This window comes from Lepeophtheirus salmonis, unplaced genomic scaffold (genome assembly GCF_016086655.4).
Source record: "Lepeophtheirus salmonis unplaced genomic scaffold, UVic_Lsal_1.4 unplaced_contig_651_pilon, whole genome shotgun sequence".
NCBI lineage: Eukaryota > Metazoa > Arthropoda > Copepoda > Siphonostomatoida > Caligidae > Lepeophtheirus > Lepeophtheirus salmonis.
Genome location: NW_027295385.1, coordinates 1 through 26,006, shown reverse-complemented (window position 1 = coordinate 26,006; position 26,006 = coordinate 1). Strand labels below are relative to the sequence as shown.

General features: G+C 30.6%; 2 protein-coding genes across 2 annotated transcripts; both read right to left on the bottom strand.

Moving 5' to 3' along the window:
* Positions 1-4,360: 4,360 nt before the first annotated feature.
* On the bottom strand, positions 4,361-17,337 carry LOC121131447 (uncharacterized). The gene is made up of 7 exons (XM_040726882.2): positions 17,258-17,337; positions 17,158-17,190; positions 16,278-16,346; positions 15,712-15,747; positions 11,978-12,028; positions 8,296-10,434; positions 4,361-4,512 (listed from the first exon to the last, which is right to left on the bottom strand). Exons 6-7 carry the CDS (start codon positions 10,165-10,167, stop codon positions 4,441-4,443), a joined length of 1,944 nt encoding a protein of 647 aa, XP_040582816.1. The 5' UTR covers positions 10,168-10,434; positions 11,978-12,028; positions 15,712-15,747; positions 16,278-16,346; positions 17,158-17,190; positions 17,258-17,337; the 3' UTR covers positions 4,361-4,440.
* Positions 17,337-24,307, bottom strand: LOC121131448 (uncharacterized). The gene is made up of 4 exons (XM_040726883.2): positions 24,232-24,307; positions 22,227-22,388; positions 19,660-19,680; positions 17,337-17,561 (listed from the first exon to the last, which is right to left on the bottom strand). The coding sequence occupies exons 1-4, from the start codon at positions 24,259-24,261 to the stop codon at positions 17,337-17,339; spliced, it is 438 nt and encodes a 145-aa protein (XP_040582817.1). The 5' UTR covers positions 24,262-24,307.
* Between the last annotated feature and the right edge of the window lie 1,699 nt (positions 24,308-26,006).

Here is a 26,006-nt window from a genome sequence, read left to right as displayed (position 1 = left end):
ATTTAAAATCACAAAACCTCTTAATTTTGAAGTGGAGATTTGTTGAGGTTTCAAATTGTAGAATGGAAAGTTCATAGAAATAAATTACTTGTACACACAGGCTAGATGTGATAACCCACCTTTACGCAAATACTTTACAGGGGATGTTTATTGTTTAGCCAATCTAACAAAAAAATAAAGAATAAACCCTACGTTTTTGTTTTTTTTTTCATTCTTCTACTTTCACCCTTGACAACATATGGCGAATTAATTTCCTAAATAGAATCGACAATCCTGGTAGAACCCCATTTTCACTCGATAGGGCATTTTCGTTCCTCTAACATTTATACAAAATATTAGATTCCATTCGCAGCTGCTTTCAGAATGTGCGTTCCTTTAGTAATAAAGTGAACTAGCTATTTTATTTTGAATAATAAATGGGTACACAACTCTCTTAATTCTGCAGAGTTGTATTGATGTTCTTCATCGCTTTGCAAACAATTTAGAATTCCAGATATCATCATGTGACCTTTAAGAACATGACATTTTTTTCTGGTGAAATTGGGTCACTAAGGGTTATCCGCTGTATTGATCCACAAACCTCCTTGAAATATTGCGTCGCGTCTTATATTTTGTTTGTTTTAAATTCCTCAATAACTGTATGAGCAGGCTTTCTATTTCAAAACTGTTGAAATTATTCACAAATCTAAATTTTTTGACGAATCTTTATTGGTAATTTGATCAAAAGTATCTGCCACATTGGCGACTTTAGTTTGAAAATTCTTCAGGGGTGATTGTGGGTAATACATTGTTGAATAGCTATTGAACTATTGTTGAACATGCAACAAAATTATATTAACAATTTCTTCAGTATTCTTATTTATTCAAAAAAAAAAAAAAAAATGAGATTGACCTGAAACATATTTGTTCACCTTAAATATCCCAAAAGAAATATTATAAACTTTGGTAACAAAAAAAACCTAAACTGATGTGTAAATTATGCGACAGCAGAATTGAAAGGCAAGAAGCTGAAATAAATAAAAGATTGATGGTATCATGATACTAATAAGTTGGTATTGGTTTCAATACTTTTTCAATTAAAAATACGAAACAAAAGTGTAGTTAACACATTTTTTTAGAATTGGCTCAAAAACTTGATGACGTTATAAAAGACAACTTCCATTTTTTTTCGTTATACAATGGCGATTTTTTTTTTTTTTTTTTTTTTGCACATTGACAAATGACATTGTAAATACCTTTGATAATATCAATTTAGTACTGTTCTATATGTGTCAGTATCCCTATACCACCAAGTACCCCAATACGGAACAAAACGATCAAGCAGTAACTTTATTCCCCTCAAAAATTAACATTTAGACATACTTAAAAGCATAATACATCTTATAAAATAAATTTTAATACTAGGAAAGAAGCCTGAACGAAAAATGTGTCATCTAAATGTATAATTTTTAAGGTTCCATTCAAAGGTACAAAATATAAATAAAAACAAGAGAAGCGCAATAAAAAAATGTCAAGGAAAATATTATTTTGTTAACTGAAGGACTAATCTATATAACCTTAATAACTAAGTTTTACAGTGAGGATTATGTCAAAAGGTTGGTGTCGTTCTTGGTCCTTTTGCATATATTATTTATTGACTTTTGATAATCATGGCTTTAACCTCATTTTCTATCTTCCAACAACAGCGTCGTAATTTTTTTATCTCTTTCAGTCGTTGCCTCTAAATTATCGAAGAGCATTTGAAATCCGCTCATAAGACTCCCTGAAATGCCCATGGTCTCAGAAAATATATGGTAAGTTGTCTAGTTCGCTATATTTCAAAACAGGAAGATACATTTCTAGTTGTTTAAGAACCTAGCCCCAAATACCAACATTCCCGATAGTAGACACTATTTCAACCACTTATCAGAAGATGTCAAAAATGAGGGTGGTCAGAAAAATTTCGGACCTCAAAGTGAAGATAACAGCACTCCTAAATCAAAGCTAGTCACATATTTTTAGCATATGTTGACAGTTAATCACCTAAATTTCAGCCATTTTGGATGCACAGATGTTATGTTTGAGTCGTTTGAATGAGTTAATGTGAGCGTTGTTATGAAAACTGAAATAATCAATAATTGAGCTGTCATTAAGAATTTGTTTTTGAAAGTTTACCCTTGTAATAAATGAAACAAAAGCAGACATGCCTATAGAGCCTTATTGTCTTAAAATTTGACACGTTTAAGTCAATCCAACTCGGAGTAATTGAACCGAAAACAAACAGTGTCTGATAAATAATTATTTTCAAAGAAAAACGCAGACGACTATTTTGATGTCTTACAGAGATATGAGCGTCGCTAAGCGAAGTGTGTAAAGTTATAAGGAGACTCTGTTAAAAAAAAAATCAAAAATTAAAAACTGAGACCAACCTACTATTTATACTTCATCAGTTTGATACTGTTATATATTCCTCTAAAAGAACAATATTTATTTTGTCTATGACAAATCTTGTTTAATTACAGAAACTATTCATCAAAAAAATGTTTTCTACGGAGAATATATGCAATAAAGTTTTAATTTGATACTCATCATTTATTCTAGATTAAAACATAATATTTAATATTACCAACTAATTGAATATTAGCTAAAAGGAATACTCCATAATTTGGCTATACCTACTTTTGGTTTACCACATCAAACAATGGCAATAAAAAGCTCTATAATATTTGATCACGGAGGAACTCTTCAAATATTTCAATATCCCCAAACCCCTAGTAATAAAACATACAATCATTAACAAGAAGTTATTGAAGGGCATTTCACCGGTTATAATAATGATTTAAATTTGTTTAGTTTAAACAAAGAACAAGTTTGGAGCATTTATTTACCACGCCCATCTCATCCAAGATAAGTGTAACCATAGCAACAATATTTTCCATTGAAAAGGTACTCAAGCAACATACAATCTGTGGAACAAAAAACAAACATTCATTATAATTTTGCAGTATTTATTTACGTCCCTAACACAATCAAAATGTTTTGCCTCGTCGTTGCGTGTGCATTTCTTACCTCCATTATTTGAGAACAACCTGCTCCTCATCCACCTCTCTACCGCCCAGCACCTGCATACCGACCCAATCCCTATGATGAGCTCCTAAGCTCTATGCTTTCTAATATTATGTTGTTGGTGGCCACTCTGGGACCAACTTAACTGTTGAGGAAACTCTGATTTCAAAATAGTAGCTGGATCCTATCAAGTTGATCTGCCCAATGGTTGTCTCCAAACTGTTACTTACACCGCAGATGACTGTGATGGATTCGTTGCTGATGTCACATATGATGTTACTCTAACTTAGTCAAAGTTTGAACCCAAGCCTGATTCATTGAAATCCGCTCGTATATAAGCCTGCTCCTGCCCCATACCATATCTAATAAAGAACTTATTTTGTAATATATGTATTTATTATTTCACAAAGTAATAATTGAAATGAGGCAACGTAGCTCAATGGAAGCGTTCTCATGAAAAATAATCTCATGATTTGAATCCCAGTTATTCGTAGCGAAGGAAATATCATTTCTGTATATGGACTTTCAAAGACATTCCAACGGATTCGTTGTAACACCATAATGTTATACTTATAGTTAATCAGTGTAACTCCAATTATTTACTTCTCCAGAAAATTTGTAGTAGTTAATTATTTTCATTCAATTTTACATTTATTACGCAAGTGTATTGATATCTTTACACATTACATAGACAGTGACTGCTTAAACCACATTTTCTCATTCTATCACACATGACCGACACTTTCTTTAAACAAAACTTTGGTTATTACCAGGATTTCCCATCATATCCCAATGATAAGACTAAACCTACTTAACAGCTCCTTATAAAATTTCTCTGGAAAATATTGATCAAGTGATTTTCGTTTCGCCACGTGAGTTTGGTTTTGCTGCTTACAAACTCACTCCAATCTACAATCCGCCCCATCCTACTCCTAAAACACATATTAGTACCTACAAAGGGTAGGAAAAAGTCCGTATACTCTAATTCCCAGTTCATTCTGAAGGTTTTAGTTCACAAGTTAAAATCTTGTAATATTTTTATCAAGTCCAGTGCAAGTCCTCATAAAATATAGATTACTTTGTATCTAAAGCAAAAATGGAAATGCCTTTTGAGACCGAGTCAAGTCGTGAGTTTTAGCTTTCGAGTTCAGATCAAATTTTGAGTTTTGGATTGTGTGATCAAATCGAGTCGTAAGTTTTCCAAGGGGAGACCTGAGTTCAAGTTGAGTCGAAAGCCTCAAGTTCAAGTCTCACAATAGGTTATTTATTTTACAACCGTATGATAATTGTATATTTTTGAGAAAATTATTTAAAATTTAGGTTAAAAAAGAGGATTTATTTATTTCCAAATACAAATATATATTTCGAATATTTATCAGTCAACACGAATTGTTTTTATTCCTCCTTATTATCATCTGGACTGAAGTCACTTTGTACATTGGGTTGAGGTCCTTGGTTTAAAGCCTCCTAGAAGAAGAAAATATTTATACAAAAACTATATTGAACAAAATTTAAAAAAATATGAAATATATATAGTCATTTTTTTACATATCTTATTTAAATATAGTCCGATATTTTATAGAAACTTTTATGTCAAAAATAGGTAAAGTATACAAATTTTTGGAATAGGTTTAGGTAACCAAGAAAATTAACTAAAGTTTAGATACTGCATTTGATCATGATATGGCTATTCACATAAAGTCAATCAATTTCTAATATATCCATGTAACAATGATCTTATCATATTTTAAATGCAATTTGCGACACATTCAAAAAATTAATCTGAATATTTTTTTGACGATAACTTATAATTCATTGAATAAGACAGATTTTTGAGGAAAATCATATGCGCTTCATTTTATGTCAACAAGCTAAAAATATTGCTTTTTTACATCCTTTAAATATTTAATAGGCTTTGTAGTTAAATTTGTGGGCTAAGTTTAAATACTGACGAGTTTTAATTATAATATAAAGCCTTCAATTGATTCCGAACATATGATCTATTCAAATAAACTATATCAATTTCTAGTTATCATCTTGTAAATATGACTTTCTGCTTTTTTTAAATGTTCCTTTAGTTGGTCAGATGGAGTTGCACTGCTTAACTATAAATAAACATTATATAGTATTATATTTACTTCAACTACGCTAGGAATCTTCTTTGAAGAATTTATTTATAAATTATATTTCCTGCTTTAGGAACAACCGGGGCGAGAACCTATGCACATTGAGTTCAAGATAATAATATCCCCAAGCAAGTTGTCTATTGGGCTACATTGTTTCATATTTTACTTTCAATATTTATCATTTCAAAAGGGTTAATGAGAATATGTTTCTTGTTCAATCTAAAAAAAATTTATAACTTTGTCCGAAATATTGACTTCTATTAAATTAAATTAGATGAATCTTAGTCAAAAGACGTGAAATGAACTGTGCAAGATACAAGATTATAGACGAAGCACAGTTACAGATAAAAATTTTGGTCTTATAAAAAGTTTGACCTGCATCGGTCGCATATAAAATAAAATGGTTTAGACCGTTCCTAAAAAATAAAACGATCATTTATCTTTCGAAAAAGAAAAATATATCCACCTTCCCCTGTTGACGGGCAGTAATTCATACTACATATTATTGCAATCACACAAGTATGTATTTCAATTGCATTTTATGTATCTTTGTTGATTATATAAACATGTCTTTGTTCCGGAACAAGGCGTGAGGGTCAATTGTTGCATATATTTCTTATGCCAAAAGATTAAAAGTTCAACTCTAACTCCTATTGTATAATCAATGGTTGGTTGTAGGTACTCGTACTCACTTCCTTGTTAATATATTAGATATAATATCATGTATTTGCAACACTTGGGGCAATAAATTATTATTTCAATTATTTGACAATGGACCATGGTAGTGATGATTTATTGTTTATCTTCTGAAGTAGATTTTTTTAAAGTATAGAATTGATATGAAAATAAAATATTATTATTTGTATTAAAAAAATCTTATTTACAATTTTGAATTAAAGGCGTGAATACTTGAGTTTACATGTGGAAGTCTGGGATCTACCAGATTTATAAAGTCTCATTATTAGCTCAAATATAATTAGGTTTCCCATATGGTGGTTGTGTCAGTCCAGTCCAGTTAAGTCCTGTATATCAGACCTAAAAACTTATAAAGTTCAGTCCTTGGTGACATTACTCAACTTTATTATTATTTTTTTTAAATTAGTTCTTGGTTGTGACATACCGATGGTCCGACAGTCTTAAGGCCCGGTCCAAAAACTATTAGAACTGGTCTGAACTAAAACAATATACCTAAAAAATTTGGGGCTATTGGGGTACCGCCAGGTCCCAAAATGAGATGCAATCTATCACTGTTAATTAAATTACTTTTAAAGGCCCCTCTCTCACCCTAACCCTCCAACGGGTACATCCCGTTCCCAAAACGAGATGAAACCAAAAACAGCCTCAAATTTTGGGGGCCCAAAAATCTGGGTTAAATATAAGTAGTAACGCAGGGTTTCCTCCCATTTTGGGGTCCGACGGCACACTCGGCCCTAAAATTCGGGTTGTATAGAAGGACCTTCACATGTAGTTTCAATAGGAGTTTGTGTTAGTGGGTGTATGTGTAAGGGCCCTTTATTTTATATTCTAGGGTCAACATTGTGTCGGTAGAAGTTTGTATGATCGACGTTTTGTCTCTTCGACGTTCTGTCCATTCGACATTTTGTCAGTCGACGTTTTGTCCATGCACCAAAAAGAGAAAGTATGACGTAAGGGCAAACACATACAGTGTACCCTCTAGCCCTTAGATCTTGAATTAGACCTCGTGGGTTAAATTGTATCTAATTTTAATTGTTTCTCATCTACCATTTTATGTAAATGTAAATTAATTATGAACATTTATTTCTGTCTATTTAAGAAAAATTGTCAATTTAAAACGTCATATTCATAAATATAGTAGAAATATCTATAAAAAAAAATCATCCTTTTTTATATTTACTTATCTTGTATTCAATGATAACATTTAAAACCATATCTATTTTTATCAAAATTCTAAGTTAGCCTTGATTGGCAATGTCAAATTTAATACATAATTGTATAATATTTTTGACATTTTACTCTTTTTTAAATAAAGGTTGCAAGATAGTATAATGACCATGGATCGAAAACAACCTAATATAATACTATAAAGTTTGTTTGTCTGTCTGAATGTTTGTTAAGTCGTCATTTCGGAGTTGCGCTTTATATCTGAAAAACTGTATGACTACTTGATCTAAAAAATAACAATGTAACAATAGTTGTAGGATGTTTATACATCTATTATCGCAAAAATATATATCTTCTCACGTACAATTTAAGTTTTAAAACGGGTCTTTCTACACTTGAACTCAGTTGTAGTGCATTTTTTGCTTTCCATTTCGATCGTATATTTATCTTTTAAGAAAGGTAGGATTCTCAACTTCGTTAATTACATGTATTGGGCTTGCGATGGAAACTTTCTAATGCTGCCCAAGCATATATTCTCAGCTTTTTACAATAAGTGCCGTTATGGACAAACATGTATAGCTCATCTTACCGCGTTACTTCCATCTAAATCGCAGGCGACATACTCTCGCCTTGTCTTAGAGTTGGACGGACTTAATAAAGCTCTGGAACTTAAATCCTGAAAGATTGATTTTGAGAAGGCCCTGTTGAATTCATTTGACAAAGTTGTGTATGTAAAAAAATGAATTGCGAAGGTCTTGAAGTGAAAAAGCATGAAAATATATTTATTCTTTAATATATATGTATATGAGGGCGAAACTTCTCAGAGCAAAAATTCCCAGGCGAAAATTACCAGAACTAAAATTCCTGAGGCAAATATTTCTAGTCACAGTAACAACTAATGCATTTAGTTAAATCTCAGTGCGTCATTTTGGAAAAAAATAGATAAAAAAATCAGTTGTACGTTTATTGTAGATATATAAAAACTGCGAGTTATGATGGGCACTCGCACTAGAATAGTAATATGTTTAAATTATAATATTTTTTCATATATTTCTACCTTTTTGAAATATTAGTTTGTTGAAATTTAATCGGAAGGTCAAAAATTTGAAATTTTGCGTACAACACAATTTTTCCAAAAATTGCATATAAATAGCTCGACAACCAATCATTAGATTAAAAACCAATTTTCATCAAAATGCTGACAATTAACTGAATATTACTTAGCCTATTAATTATGTATATAATTTGAATCGTTACTCACATATTCGTCTTCACTGGGCAACCTATCAGGACCATTCGTCATTATAAATGATTCTGATTTAGATATGTCATCCTTACTAAGGGACATTATTTCTTTTTCCTCGTCAAGTGAATTCGGGAATGCCTCACCTCGGCCATAATCTTCCTCGGCCAATGGATATTCTTCATCTGGTGGTGACATTGGTTCTCTGTTGTTATCAACGGAATCATCTTCCTTACCCAAAGATTTTCTTTCATCTAGAGGTACTATTGACTCCTTGTGATCATCAACTTCTGCATTGTTAAATGAATCGTTCGGTACCATTGACTCTGTGGCATCATCAACTACTTCATCGTTAAATGAATCGTTTGGTGGCATTGATTCTGCATCATCCTCTACTGGGCCATCTCCCTTAACCAATGGATGTTCTTCATCTAGTGGTACCATTGGTTCTGTGTTATCATCAACTTCTGCATTGTTCAATGAATCGTTTGGTAACATTGACTCAGTAGCATCATCAACTTCTTCATCGTTAAATGAATCGTTTGGTGGCATTGATTCTGCATCATCCTCTACCGGGCCATCTCCCTTAACCAATGGATGTTCTTCATCTAGTGGTACCATTGGTTCTGTGTTATCATCAACTTCTGCATTGTTAAATGAATCCTTTGGTACCATTGACTCTGTTTTATCATCAACTTCTTCATCGTTAAATGCATCGTTCGATGGCATTGATTCTGGTTCATCCTCTACAGGTCCATCTTCCTCAGCCAGTGGATGTTCTTCATCTAGGGGTAGCATTGGTTCTGTGTTATCATCAACTTCTGCATTGTTAAATGAATCCTTTGGTACCATTGACTCTGTTTTATCATCAACTTCTTCATCGTTAAATGCATCGTTCGATGGCATTGATTCTGGTTCATCCTCTACAGGTCCATCTTCCTCAACCAATGGATGTTCTTCATCTATTGGTACCATTGGTTCTGTGTAATCATCAACTTCTGCATTGTTAAATGAATCCTTTGGTACCATTGACTTTGTTTCATCATCAACTTCTTCATCGTTAAATGCATCGTTTGGTGGCATGGATTCTGGTTCATCCTCTACTGGTCCATCTTCCTCAACCAATGGATGTTCTTCGTCTAGTGGTACCATTGGTTCTGTGTTATCATCAACTTTTGCATTGTTAAATGAATCTTTTGGTACCATTGACTCTTTACCATCCTTTACTGGGCCATCTCCCTCAGCCAAAGGATATTCTTCATCTGGTGGTATCATTGATTCTGTATAATCACCATCAACTTCTGCATCCTTAAATGAATCGTTTGGTAATATTGTTTCTGTGTCATCATCATAAAGTTCTGCAATTTTAAATGCATCCTTTGGCACCATTGATTCCGTATAATCATCATTAACTTCTGCATCTTTTATTGAATTTTTTTCCATATTGAAGCTCATGTTACCATTGTTATTTTCTTTTGTCCTTGGTGTGCTTGAATCTGTATCATTATTCTCTATAGTAAAGTTGATTTTAGATTTGGATACTTTGTCCATCAACTGTTCTTTAATATCAGGCAAAATCGTCGTTTCACTTGTATTAACAGACATGGCGATACTTTCTTTCACTTCCCCAAGACTATCTTCCTCAACCAATTGTTTTTCTTCATTTGGGAACAAATGATCCGGTTCATCATCTAGATTGACTCTCTTATCAAATTCACTTTCTGTCCCTTGGCGTTTGCTTGCTTCATTCTCACTTGACTGTTCTTTTAGCAGATCAACATTCTTTGTTTGTACTTTTGATTCTCCATTTTGGTACTTGTTATGATTTATTCCAATAGACTGTTCTTTAATATCAGGTAAAATCGTCGTTTCACTTGAATTAACAGACATGGCGATACTTTCTTTCACTTCTCCAAGACTATCTTCCTCAACCAATTGTTTTCTTTCATTTGGGAACAAATGATCCGGTTCATCATCTAGATTGACGCTCTTACCAAATTCATTTTCTGTCCCTTGGCGTTTGCTTGCTTCATTCTCATTTGATTGTTCTTTTAGCAAATCAACATTCTTTGTTTGTACTTTTGATTCTCTATTTTGTGCCTTGTTATGATTTATTCCAATTTTGAAATCCTCCAGTGGAGCTTTGATAATTCCACTCTAATGAATAAAAATAATTATTACTATAGCCTTGAGCAGTTAAAAATAATGTGGTGTCGAATTGAATCATATATTGAACCAAGTACATGAGTTGAAATGGGAAAAAAAGGGAGAAAAAAAACTTAGATGTGGGGGATAATGTTTAGGCCGTGGGACTTGCAGTCGCTCGTAAGTTGAGTTTATCATCTTCCTACAAAAATCAGCTTGTTTATCACTTAGAAGTTAATATTGTTAACCCTCTAACAGTAATATTTATTGCTACACAAGTGCGGCTATATCAAAGCTCTCAGGTCTGACACAATAGCTTATAAACTCAAGCAATTTCACTTTGTCTTAGGCTTCTATGTCACAAATTTATATTTATATATATATTGTAAAAACCCTTATTTTGGAAACTTATATTGAACGTAAGGGTCCAGAGAGAAGTTTTATATTATTGGTATAAAGGAAGTTATTTTTTTTTTAAAGTTAAGCAATACTAAAAAAATCCTAAAGAGTAAAAGCATAATGGGTAAAAAGTTTTTGCACAATTTCGTCAATAAATTTATAAATATTCTGTAAATAATAATGAAGTATTATGCGTTTTTGTCACTATTTTTATGGTCAAATCTGCAGGATCAAAAAAGCCAAACTACGCATCACTAGTAGCTATGAATTCACACTACTTATTTAATCATTTATATTCAATAGAATACTTTCTGTGTAAAGTATAATTTTAAAAATTTCGATATAACACCGTGGTGTATGTCTAATTTGTCATTAGAAGAATCACATAACTCATTAGATATTATGGTTAATGTACAAATCACTTTATGACGGATGCAACACTATGAAACTCAAAATATTTCATGAGATTTGGTGATATTCAATAAAATATGAAGTCGATTCGGGGTTTTTTTTCGAATTGGAGTTGAGTCAATAATTCTTCAAATCGACACAACACAATTTAAAAACAAAAATTGTATTATTCATGACATAAATATGGTTCTATAAAATAAGCGTTGCTATATATTTTTAACAACACTTGGAACCGTTCACTCTCTTTGCGATCATCCGCTCATACCTTAGTCTTCTTAAATGAAATGACAACATAGTGATCAACTTTTGTCTTAATATAATTAGCTACGAAAAATAACTTTTTCCCTCTTTGCAATATACCCCTTTAAAGATACCTCAGATGACGTCACTTTTCTTCGGGACATTTTAATTCCTCTTTTTTCGCTGTGAATGCAATTAAAAATATGGCTCATGTTGGTGGAAAGATGGGCAAAAGTTGTTTACTCTGTGGCCAATGTGTCACGTGGTTTTAGCATTTATCCTTAGGTAAAAAATCATGTCTATGGGTAACAATGTAAAAGAAGCAAAGAAATGAACGGAGTTCAGAGATTTTTTCCGCTAGTCTCTGCTAATTTAGCTGTGTTAATATTAGCTTTTTTTTTTTTTTCGTGATATCAAAAATGAAACGAATCTAAAGCCCTCTCATTTTATGCTTAATCTCCAACCCTTATTAATAAATAAAAGTAATTAAAAAATGCTTGTTTACCTTCTTCTTTATAATTGGTCCACTTGAATAGTACGGATGAGGAAGGGGCTTCTAAAAATAAAAATTGAAATGAAAAATAGAATCTGCTAAAAAAAAAAAAAAATATAGGGGGCATATATTTATTGTCACATTTTTCCAATTTAACTTTAACACTCAGAAATACAGAATCCTTAAAGTCATTCCTACAACTGAAAATTGGAATCACTGCGTACACAACGGATAATTGATCATATATTAGAGCAACGTTCAAATAAGAAAATTGCCTGCATCCTAAAAGAAGATATTCAGACCGTTTAGCCGAACAAAAACGTATTAGAGGTGGGGGAAGAGCATGAAGGGTTTTTAAGCCAATTGAGAGGGGATGATACTCCTTATACGGATGCAGAGGATTCCTCAGCGAGGATATAACAATGTCCATTATAAAGATGAACAGAAACATGGAAGTTTTGAGAGCAACAGTTAACCTAATAATGAAGATGCTTAGTTAGAGTAGCTTATTTTTTAAATTTGAGAAATGTTGAGCTCTGAGGGTCGTAAGTTTTTCCTTTTAGACTAAAGACACCGTGTATAAGTTTTTAATGTTTCTGAAAAATAATTAAAGGTAGCTCAACGGCTCTAAAGTTTTGAAATTATAAGATTTTTGTCAAATACAGTGTTTTGACCTGAATATAAAATAAGCTCTTGGTGTTACAACAAATCTTGAGCATCAAGAAATTTAGTTTAATCAATTTGCAATCAAAAATATTTCATTATTTTTTTACTAGGGGTTGGTGCTGATTGATCCATAACTTAGATTTTTTGGTATATCTCCATCTGTCTGATCGTAAAAGAAATTATATCCATATTTACTATTTATGTGTTCCAAACTATTAGAAATGGTGAAATCATTACTTGAAGTAGATAGAACAGGTTATGTTAGGATAAATTTGACCTTTTTTCGACCTTTTGAAAGACCTTTTTTCGAGTAAAGATAATTTATAAGCTAAATCCATCAAATAAATTCTGAAGTCATTGACCTTTTTCTGGTCTTTACTTAATACAAAAAGTCTTCATATTCAAATTTTAATCAATAAATAAAGTAAATGAACCATATTGTATTTTAGACTCAGATAAAGTTTCTGAACATTACTGTTTAGTTCAAATTTTTCATGACGTTTGTCGAACCATTTAACATAACAAAGATTGTTATTTTGCGCTATTAAAGGATGACCATTTTTCTTGACATCATTTGAAAATTTGAACATGATGGGAAGACGTTGGTACAAAACATGCCTGTAATGCTGTTCCAATTATGTCTACATGCGAGAAGTAAAATGTTTTTTTCTAGTTTTTTTTTAAAGGAGAACACAAGCTGCAGCAGTCCAACCTGTATTCGAACTTGTTGTATCAAAGCACCTGCCTTGAATTTGATTAAGTATTTTCCAGTCTGGAATGGTCTCGAATGTAGAACTAGCTTGAGCATCACCTGTTCCGGACGAAAACTTTGGTGCATCTTGTAATTCTAAATTTATCTCACTGAAATCAAAAATGGGGAGTCGGACGACCTTCTCATCTCCTATGAGATCGGGAATCATTTTCCCATCCCAATGAATAACGAGAAGGGATTTACTTTGGAAGTAATTCTTTATTTATTCAGCTTTGACTTGCGGAACTCAGCTTGTTTTCTTCGTATTGTGTCTCTGTTCGGAGAAAGTACATTAATATTTTGTCCCATCACTTTGGCTGTTTTGGTTAATATGAATACTGCTTTTGTATCGAATACTTTTGTGCAATCAAGAGTAACCGCAAGTGTAGGAGTCATTATTGTTTTTCTGCATCTCTGTTTTGTCTGTTTTTCTTTTTCTTCATCAACACATAATTTTCCTTTATATAGTTGACTGATTAAGAGTTGTTCAAGGGGCTACTTGATGATAGATATTGCCTTAATTTATTTAGCCTGGCCACAGTTTTGTCATTTCTGTCGGTTGCTATTTGTTTCTTAACATAAATATTTCTATCAACACCAGAAATAGTTCCCTTCCCTCCTTTTTATAGCTGTTCTTAACAAGAAAATACTATCCTTTTCTAATACTAAAATTTTCTATTAAGAGCATCAGTATGAGATATATCAAAAATATTTTCGAGGGAGTAAACAAAGGCAGCTTCTTTATCGAGTTGAGTTTTTAATCTACGTTATTTTTTCTTTTTCAGAAGTCTCCATTGTTGAAAAATCTATTTAAGTTTGCTTTGACAGTCTTGATGATGTTTAATTGGAATCCTGGCTCGGTACCAAAATTTAGCTATCTTCAGGATGGTAATATTTGACAAAATGTCAAAATTTATTCTGCAAATTGATGTAATTCTGTAAAAATAGTCAAAGAGCCATTCGCAGCAAAGATAATTTGTTGCCAATCAATTCAGTAATTATGATTTTGTTTTAGATCTAGTGTTTTTAGCCATTGCTTTGTTTTGAAAATTGCAAAAACTAAAACGATACTTAATAATTCAGGACAAAAAAAGAGAATGAAAAGGATTTGAAAAATTATTTCTCTTAAGTACTTTACTTGCTATATTCTAGACAGATTTGATGTCTTTGTTCATTGAGCAGAGACATCCAATGTTCAAACAGATGGGAAAATATCAAAGAGTTAATATAAAAGAGTTTTTAGCATTACAAAATTAGCTCTCCAACTGAAATAAAAAATCTTTATTATGAAAAATGGATCTACACACGTCATGAAAAATTTGAACTAAATAGCAATGCTCAGAAATGTTATCCCAGTTTAAAATAAAATAAGGTTCAATTACTTAATTTATTTATTAAAATTTGAATATGAAGACTTTTTGTATCTTGTCAAGACCAAAAAAGGTCAATGTCTTCACAATGAGTATTTATTAATACCTTAATTAAGATTTATTTATTGGATTGAGCTTATCAGGTATCTTTATTCAAAAAAGGTCGAAAAAGATTAAATTAATCCTAAAATAACCTGTTCTATTTACTTCAAGTAATAAATTCAGCATGTCTAATAATTTGGGACACATAAATTGTAAATATGGATATCCTTTCTTTTATAATCAGACAGATGGACATATAGCAAGAAAATGTAACTCATGGCACCCTTTGCTCTTTTTGACCAATTAGAACCAACTGCATGTAAAAAAATAATGAAATATTTTTGCTTGCAAATTGCTTAACCTAAATTTCTTGTTTTTCAAGGTTTTTGTAACACCAAGGGCCTATTCGATATTCAGGCCAAAACACCCTTTTTGACAAAAATCGTGAAATTTCAAAACTTTAGAGCCGTTGAGCCACTTCTAAATGTTTTTGAAAACCCCTCAAAATTAATATACGATATTTTTAGCCTAAAAAGAAAAATTTACGACCCTCAAAGCACAACATTTCTCAAATAAAAAAAATAAGCTCCACCTTAGTTGGCATCCTAGGAAAATTTTGAAAAAACTGTAATGAAAGGATTAACCACAAGATAAAGTCAATGGTATTTTTTCAAAGGATATGGATATAATTATTATTACAAATGCCCATGTTTACAACAGATATAGTCGCAGATAGGGATGTGAAGTGTTGTTGCTGCGCTGTATTGGACAAAACACCCAGCAAAGTTATGGTTTTTTTTTTTAAAGCTTAAAAAATTCATAAGTACCAACTGCTTATATGGTAAAAACTTTTAATTTAAACTATGAAAAGCAATAATACATATGCACCACCCTGTAGATAAATGTAAAGTCCTTACCTTTCCATGCTCAAGAAGGCAGCGTCCAACTAATTTCTGAAAAATGAATTTGAAATTGACACAGTTGATTTTCATAATAAAGCTATAAATAGTGTTGTGTCGGTACATATTTCAGACTGAAAACTACGGTCCAATGCAGTTCGGTCATAGATATTAGTGCTCAAACGTATAAACTTCTATCTTTGATGACGTCAATCAATATTACTTATTTCTTTTTTAATGTTCCCTTAATTGGTCAGATGGAGTTACACTTATTATAAATATTATAATATTACATTTACTCTAACTAACTTAGGAATCTTCTTTGAAGTCCATATACATAAAGTATATTTCTTTCACCAGGAACGAACAGGGTGTACACCTACACATATTGAGTTCCAAAGAAATATTTCTCCCGTACGCTTTGTCCATTGAACTACGCTTTTCCATTATTTTTTTTTAGTTCTAGTACTGACAGCCCAAAGGAGCATTCTCTATGACAGATAAGACCGGCCTTATGACTGAACTGGACTAGACCAAATAATTACAGACTGGCACTACACTACTTATAATAATCCATTGAATACCTTTAAGAATTGAGAGTTTTTAATATTATCGCCTAAAAATATATGTTCTAAACCATAATTATTGAGTCCCTAGAAAAATACATAAAACAATATATGTTATGAATTAAAACAGTTGTATTTCTTATCAAGCCTTTGCTCACATGCCCCCGTCCCTTAATATTTTAATCAGGTCTTCTGATTTATTTCGGACTCATTTCAAGGCCATATTTATACATTAATTGATTAAAGTACTTTTATTAGTTTGCTGGAGTCTAGTAAAAATTAAATTCTAAATACAGTGCTTGTCTTAAAAGGAGACATAGTGGCTCCTTGTCCTAAGTTTTGCAATTTAATGTAAATAATAACTAAAAAAATTGACAATAAGTTTAAATATAAATAAGACAGAATAAGAGGCTACAATCTTATCTTTGCAATACGCATCGCTCACAATAAAACCATTTTGCAAAATCAACACTCAATTGATAACTAGTATATCATTATTGCATAAAATTTGCTACTTATTCAGAATAAATTGAATTTGTTTTCTATTAAAGATATCTTGAAATAGAGTTAAGAACTCGGAGTCGAAACATACTACTCGAGTGGATCTTTGAACAATTTTTATTTGATTTGATCACACAATCAAAAACTTGACTTAGAATTTAAAGCTAAGACTCGACTTGGACACAAAAATCACTGTAATTTCTTAGTAGTCTTTTTATTTTATGAGGTTTCAAACTGGACTGTATTTAAACATTCAAGGACTTGAACTTTTATGCAAAACTTAAGACTTGATTTGTACTAGTAGCCTCTAGACTTGTTCTCAAATCATTAAAGAATGTTTTATATAGTTCATATCTCTGATTGTAACTAGAGGAAAATCATTAAATTGAGTACATACATCAAACACAAGAGGAGATGGAATCCTGAAATTCTGTAAAAAATAAATTATCATTGTTTTTGACAAATAATCGTTTATAATAAATAAAAGAATTACTTACTCCATTGTTATGTCCAGATTGAGCCTGATGACCATGGCCTGTTCCTTTGTTTAGCCCTGTTCCTGGCCTGTTCCTTTGTTTAACCCTGGCCTTTGTTTAACCCATGGCCTGTTCCTTTGTTTAACCCATGTCCTGGTCCACTTGTTAACCCATGCTCTGGTCCACTGATTAGCCCATGCTCTGCTCCACTCGTTAACCCATGCTCTGGTCCACTGATTAGCACATGCTCTGTTCCACTGTTTAACCCCTTTTCTGGTACACTGATTAACCCATGCCCTGGTTCATTAATTAACCCATGCTTATCCTAAAAAAATAAACCAATAATGCATATTGCAAATTTTATAATGCACAAATCCCATGCAGACAAAGTCATCTAAGACACACCCTCCCAAAAAAACCTTGAACATAATTCTCCATTTTAAGCTTACATATATAATAAATACAATATTTAAGAGAATGTATTTTTAACTCTGAAGTGGGAGGATTATTCCAATTATTATACCCTCAGTTCAAATCTTTAAGAGTTTAAGTATCTACCGTTAACATATTCACATTTCTCCTAGAAATAAACTTCTTAATTTATATTCAAGTTCGGAGGCTCCAGGTAACAAATATAAGTCAAAAAATTAATATATAACTATAGTAAAAAAAATATAACAAATGGGTATTGAAAAAAATTACCAAAACTTAAAGTGGTCACACCTGTCATTTGAACAATGTTTTGGAGAAGAGCAGCATTGTTATCATAAAGTTTAATTAAATTAGCTGCGAGCAGCTATGAGGTGAAGGAAATTACCACAACTCCAACACCATAAATAGCAAGAACAAGGAAAAATTACTCAGTTATTGATCCTCCGAGTCCAACAAGTACCAACACTTATTACTCGACAACAAATCATCAATGCTTATTATTTTATGTTTAGATGTCGTATCTTCAAGAATGAATGGTTACAGCTTTTGAAAATTTAAAAAAACTTTCAGGCTGCAACTAGATACCGAGTGGTCCATTAAAATCTGACCACTTTGTAATTTAGACTTCAAAAAATTAATTATATAAATAGATGTGTGTCTAAACTCTTTAATCATTAATGTAGCCTGTCTTAGCAGCAATCATGGCTTCTAGGCAGCGGAGGAAGGCTTGGCAACCACTAAATAGGTATTCCTCTGTCATGAGATCCAAGTGCTGGATGACAGTAGCTTTGAGGGTCTTGGTTTTGGATGACAGATACTGCAGGCCTTCCCTCGACATGGACCCAAAAAATGTAGTCGAGAGGTTTGGGACCAGGGCTATAGGGAGTCAAAAGTGACAAAAAGAATCTAAAAAATCCTCAAATGAGTCTTGCAAAAGAGAGGATTTGTTTCTTTGATTGCGGGTGTCAAAAGTGGCCTCTCCACCCTCGCAAGGCTTTTTCCAACCACTGGGCATTCTGGTGCGAAACACCGAGATCACATGAATTGGACTTCATCGGCTTGAGAGGATTGGACAGGGCTGTTTTCTGTAACTCCTCCAGGTCCAGTTTGGCCTATTCAGCAAAGCCATTGTTCTTCTCCAACATTTCCGACTTGATGTCGACGTAAAAGGTTGTACTGGAGACGCCAAACTGCTTGGATTTTATGAATGGAAATTCATCGATCAAGTTGAAGTGTTATTTTCTCATTTTCTCGACATGTACGTAAGCTGGAGAGCTCAGGTTTGTATTGTTTTTTAACTAATTGTTTATGCTATAGTAATTTTAAATATGAATTAATATCAATCACTCAACGTTAATTAATTATTGAATGTTTTTTCACATTTCAATGAAGCACCCGGTAAAGTTGTACTCTCGTTTAAAATTATATTTTAAAATTAAAGTATGTTAATATACATGTAATTTATCAATTTCCTTCTGAAAAACTATAACTTAACATGAATTATTAATTTTAAAGAATAAATCTAAAGCCTAAACAAAATATTTATAATGTAATATTTGATTCGACCACTTTCTATATAGAGTCTCTAAAATTTCAATCTTTGGTTCTAATAGATTTATTAATATGGTGTTTACCTCAGTGTACACTGTCTTTATTTGTCTGCCAGGATTTTGCTTTGTTATAATAAAACTAAGTATTAGCATTTCTACGTAATTTTTCCGCTTCTTTAATAACTGTAAATACTAGGGATTAGGAAATTTGTCAGAATCTTCGTGAGTATACATTTAAAAAGTTTAAGCTGCTAATCTGCAAAGAAATACCAAAAAAAAAAAGTTATTTTTTGAAAATTCAAAAATGATTGGGAAGCAAGGAACACCAGAGAGATCTCTATCATCAGATATGTCGTCTATCATTGTTGCAAGTATAAACAAATCTTTTTGATTTACACTCACGAGGATTTAAACAACTTTACATCTCTAGTAAAGACTTACCTTAATTAGAGGGGATCCTTTCTGAAATACAAAAGAAAAAAAAATATATATATATGAATGTTTATTCACAATTAATTCAGCATTTATTTTTATAACTTCATTACTGAAATTTATATACAAGTTATATTTTTTTAATTCGAAAGAAAAATATTGTTACAAAAGTGTTTAATATGTCTAATAAGTAATGAACAAACTACAAAAAATATATTATCAGAAAGATGGTTTGAAAGACATAGCTTGTTATTGCAAATAGTTTTTGTATTTTTAAACGGCGCATACTGAGAAGATTTTTCACAACGCCTTCTTCGTGAGTAATATATGTTACTTCTATTTTATATTAAACACTTTTATCATTAAGTGAGTTGTACTATTTTCCTGCTTTGTTTACAAGCTAATTTAAAAAAAATCATCATATTTGCAAGATGGTACAAATGTACTAAGTTGTCGTAATTAACGAAGAAGTAACATACTGTTAACCCTACATTAGTGAACATCCTTTTTTTAACACAATTAGTGATTGGTGTATAATTACATAATTAACAGTTGTACGATTATAAAAATTATGTCATTTAAATTTTGTATAATTTCATTAACTATTCAATCCACTTTGTACTTGCAAATATTAATTAAAATGCTAAAAGTATTTGTATAAATCTGAAATATTGAGAAAAAATTATTCCCAAATTTCAAAATAATCTCAACGACATGAGTCGGGAGTTTCAACAAGATATAATTCATACTTCTTATATTACAAACATTAAATTGGAAAAAAAGAAAATCAAATCAGTTAATTAAGATCACTAAACATTCACTATATAGCGCAGACTCAAAGGAATAAGAAGTATTTTTTTAAATCTTGGGGTGTAAAATATCCCAGTTTACAAAGGGAGAGTTAACAAACAATAATATAGGCAAGATGGCGCCACTATCTGTGGCTATGCAAACAAACTAATAATATGCAAACTAATGCTGATGCTCCAGTTGTAAAAAAGGACCATAATTTTTAGAGGCTCCTTTTTCCTTGTTTCCCATTTAATTAAACATTTAATATCCTATTGAAAATGTCAAAGTATGACCATTCCATCAAAATGTAATATTCATAACTACCGTGTCTAATAGTTTGATAAATCGTTATCTAAAATTTTGAAATTTATGATTCCTTTTTATTTTATTTTTGAGATGTTTGGTCTTAAATATAATTATACTTATGACAAAAAATAACTTTTAAAAGTAATGTTGCATACATGTAACTTAAATTATATAGACTATTAGGGTCAAATTTATCGATTAAGGATAAACACATTTTTAGAAATGGTCATACAGGATAGTGACTACGTATTGATTTTCAATGATATTGTAATGAAAAAGTTTACATATTAATTAATTGTAATTTTTAATTGATAAAATTGAATTATATTGTTAATATTCTTTGGCCAATTAATAATTAATTAAGAAATATTTAAAATCACTGAATTTAATCGGACTATCATTATATTGCTCTAGTCCTACTCTAGGCACACAATTCAAGTACCCTCAAATTAAATTAACAAACTAATTGATTAATTCATATGGATTCCTTTTTTGACGAGTTTACTAAATATATTTAAGAAAACTTAAAAAATTTAGTGTTTTTTCCTAATAATTGTAATTATCGTTAGTAAAATTGTAAATATAGAGACCTTGATCCAAATTATTTTTTTTATGGGTGGTAAAAAAAAAACAATAACCAATACATGGGTCGATTTCTGTATTATCAGCAACGTAATAGAAAATTAGCATATCAATGAAAAATTTAAGATATTCTATTTTACAATTTTTCACCTAGAAATACCATTATATAATATATTTAACTTAACAATTAGTCGTAATAAGAATGGGAAATCGATATCTGAATTTTCTATTCCGACTTATCTTTTTCAATATTTGAATTGCAGTTAAATAATAAGAACCGTTTTACTGTATGCAGAGTCTATTGTAATGAGGATTTTAGGACAATTCAAAACGAGGAAAAAGCAGGAGATGACTTATGATAATATTGAATTAAGAACCTTGCTATCATCATCCGTCTATTATATGATTTTGGAGATGGAAAATGATAGACTTTTATAAAGCCTTCCACATATAAAATAGCAGGTACATGATCAAAATTATAAATTTATGAAAATTTATATTTTTTTATAATTTTATAAAGCAGTAAAACAAAAATTACACCAAATATTAGATGGAATTTTTTAATAAAGATGTTATCTCCACAATGAACTATCAAACAATAAAAACATCAGCATTTTTATTTCGTTTTGCGATTTTTACCACAGAAGAACAAAAATTGAAAAATAAATTTAATTTAGAAAAAAAAAATTATAAACTTTTGTTCATTCTTTTAAAATAGTTTTATTATCAAAGTGCTAAATTTGAGGAATGAAAATCCATTTAAAAGTTTTTTAAGCATTTTTTAATGAAGTTAGTTTATATTAAAATAAAATCAATTTGAGATTCGATAAATAATTGAATTTGGAATTGCAAAATAATATTTTATTTTTTTCAAAAGTCGTATGACTTGATTTTACCTGAGTGCATGTTTCATTGCATTCTGTTTCATTATCGAAATTATTTTTATTTCCACCACAGCCTGAATAAATGAACTTTTCACACTTCCGTGTGTGAGTGTTGAAAAAGTATTTATCGATTTGGTCATGGCAGTACCCAATATTTTTTTCTAATCGACAAACCTAAGAGCAAAATTGGATACAAGTAATATTGTTACAAGTGTTATATTTGTTTTCCTTTCAATTGTTAAGTTTGGCTTAAATAAGTAGTTATAAACTCCTATTTCCTTTATTTTTGAAGTACTTCAATTGTTAATCATTTAAAATGTTAATAAGAAAAATTAACGATTTCTCTATTAATACTCAGAATAGTTTTAAAGTTTTTTTAAGGGTGAATGTAATTCAATTTCTTGTTTAACGAATGTGATACGATATTAAAATTACTTTTTTTATTAATTGTTATTCTGATAACATAATATAAATATATCAACCCCAAAGAAATATGTTCCTAAACCAACGACGACAATTTTTATCACAATAAAATTGAGGAAAAAAATCTAGATTTTTGGATTTCAAGTAATATTAAGTAGTATTTTTAATTAGTTCCTAAAGTTTCCTGATAACAACAAGCCAAGTACAAAAACATATTAACTGGTAGACCATTAAAAAAAATGTCTAATAACTTTTTAAGTATAAAATAATCGTTGGATTAACAATGAATGTATGTCATTTTTTCCAAATTTAAATTTATTTTGAGTGGGTATTAAAAGAAGCGGTTCTGACTAAATTTTACTTATATAAACAAGAGAGGTTTATAATTTTCATTTACAAAGCATGTATTCTTTAGAATGAATACTAGTTTTTGATCAACAAATTATATCTATAGGAAAATATTATCAAGGTTAGATATGTTGTTACCTGTCAGTAGTAATGATTTTTTCAAAATTGAGTCTAGATTATATTTGAATTCTTCGACAAATAATAATCAATGTTCATAAACAAACTATTGATTAATCTTTTGGAAACACTGCAGATTTTACTTAAAATAGCAAAAAAAACCATTGTCACACTGATACATTTGCAACCAAAAAAATCGATTTTTTTTTCAAATTTATATTCCAAAAATAAAGGTTTTTTTTCAATGTAGCATCTCATATATCAAATTAAGGTTTTAAATTATAGTTAAATCAGTATTGACCCAAATTTATAAATAAAAGATTGAGCTGTATCTATAAATTACGTAAATAAACTTCTTGATTTGTGTTCAAGATTCTGTTTGTGCTAAATCATAACGTATATCTTTGATGATTCTACTTTTTTCGAGGAATTAAAAAAAGTGACATACCATATTCAATGTTGTGGTTGTATTGGTCCTTAAAATCTAATATAAAATCAGCGTTGTCTCACGCCCAGCCCAGTCTTGTTTCTGTTATCCATCGTTATAAAAAGTCATATATTTTAAAGCGCCCTCTACAAGGCGTAATTTTCACTAATATTATAGTAGGTATCTTATTTTACCAGTGGAATTAGTACAGTAAAACTTTGAGTATCTTAAACACACTTTAATATATTGCCATCAATCTTAATTTATAGCTTATTAAGATCTAAATTAAGTTTCTTAAAATGATAGAAAACTGATTTATGATGACATTACTAATAGTAAATATCTATGATGAAGTCAATTATCAAAGATTATTCTTGATTTAGGCCTAGTTAGAGTGTAAATTAGTTATTGAAACGATATAAGACTGATTTATGATGGCATCACTAATAAATATATATGATGACTATCATTTTTCCTATAGATTATTCTTATTTTAGGCATAATGAAAGTCTAAATGAGATTTATTGAAACTATAGAAAAGTCATTGATATATATTGTACTATAGGACAGCTTTTATGTCCAATTTGGACACATCCTTAAAAATTAGGACGGATTGTGAAAATGTATGGAGTGATAAATCCCTATTAAATATGTAAATGATAAATTGCCAAACCACTTTAAGCCAAACTTAACCGCATTTACCTTTATCGGACGCTCTGCGCTCCTCCACATAAGGAATTACATTTTTTATAAGAATTAAAGTTATTAGTATTTCCACCACATCCAGTATAGATAAATTGAACACATCGCCCCAGATTAGTGTCAAAGTAATATCTTTCTAAATAAGAATTACAGTAACCCACTTCCCTTCCTAAATAACAGCCCTAAGTAGATACAATAACGTTTATATGAGTACCTATTAAAATATAATTAGTTTGTCCTTGGTCTTTTCATTACATACATGAGTGGCCAAACTTTTCATTGAAAGTGTCCATTAAAAAATATATTAAGTTACAAGAAGGAGTGCCGGCATTTTTTCTGAGTAATTAAGTGTCGACAAATAGACAAAAATAGCCACACTTTCTTAATAATATTGATATGTTCTGCCATTTTCTTTTTTAATATGACAGGCTGAGCTTTATCTAAATACACTCGTTGCTGCATTACTATTTAGATAATAAGTGCATACTCAAAAATGAGGCACCGATAAACATACGAAATTGGTTTTATTTCTATAGATATTTGGATAATAGTAAAAAGATGCCTAAATTTAAAATTTATAAGAGAAAAACAATTGATTTTTTACAACTGTGACCTCAAATGTTTTACAAAGGACAAAAATTAAAAATAAACACCCTGGAGCACACAATCACTTGTATTGGGGTCCGATCTGGAAATACTAGACTGGTTTTGGCCTATTATAATTTGCATTAATTTTGTTTTGAATCAGTATCATAGTTAAAACAGTCTTTATCTGTTCTCATAATAAAAAAAGATCTTTCTCTTTAGAAACGGAAATTTCGGTATACAATTTTAACTTAGGTCCACAGTTTGAACTTCAGTATATGAATATCGTTCTAAAAACTTCTGTATCAGACCTAGTATCAACGCTAACAATACTCCTGAGGACAAAATCGACTACAAAGAGCACAGTCTTTTCTCTGCAAAGCAAAATATCCCCGCAGATAAAACTTTCTACAGAAAATAGTGATGTTGGACCAAAAACTAGTCATTATTTAATCCAACTTTTGGTAGAATGACTAAATGATATTTAAGATCATGTAAATTATAAACAAACGAGGTTAAAATTCAAGCCTCTCCATAACACATTTGCTAAAATAATTATTCAGGGCTAATAAAAATTGCTAATATCATGTAGAGATTTAATTAAGAAATACCCCATTTATCCCATTAGAGTAATATATTTAAAATATGTCTTTTAAATCTGAATCATGGGAAGGGAGAATTCTATAAACGATATATAGGGTCAATTTAGAAGAGAATAGGGACACTTGTACAGCTCTTAAATGGGATATACAATGATTTATTTATTTTTGACCATAAAAACACAATTGTTTTATAAAAACAGCCACATTAAAAAAAATGTTTTCTAAAAACACGTCAATTAATAAAAATCCTCTTAATTTATTAAGAAAATGCCTTAAAAAGTAAAAAAGAGTTTGACATTTAAAAAAAAAATCCAAAACATTATGTAAGAACAACATTTCAAAAATGATTTTTTTGGTGGACTAAAATCAGTATTTCCTGATCAATATTCAGCATGCAGTTCGTTCCTCACCTCTGATAAGGATATATTAAAAATATCTTTTAATCTCCATTTAAATAATTACATTGTATCTAAGCTATGCACATTGAAAGCCGCAGTGTATTGGAGCCCTTATTTTTTTTTACCAAAATTTGATGCAAATTCCTTTGATCTAGTTTTTCAAATCAAAAATGTCGAACACGCAAAATAC

Excerpts from the sequence above, each read along its gene's own strand:
- LOC121131447 (XM_040726882.2), bottom strand. The coding sequence starts at position 10,167 with ATGTCTGTTAATTCAAGTGAAACGACGATTTTACCTGATATTAAAGAA. Across the intron at positions 4,513-8,295 it reads TGCCCAGTGAAGACGAATAT|GAGGCTTTAAACCAAGGACC; the intron begins GTGAGTAACGAT and ends TTCTTCTTCTAG.
- LOC121131448 (XM_040726883.2), bottom strand. The coding sequence starts at position 24,261 with ATGTGGAGGAGCGCAGAGCGTCCGATAAAG. Across the intron at positions 22,389-24,231 it reads GCGCAGAGCGTCCGATAAAG|GTTTGTCGATTAGAAAAAAA; the intron begins GTAAATGCGGTT and ends TTTTGCTCTTAG. Across the intron at positions 19,681-22,226 it reads GCAATGAAACATGCACTCAG|AAAGGATCCCCTCTAATTAA; the intron begins GTAAAATCAAGT and ends TTTGTATTTCAG.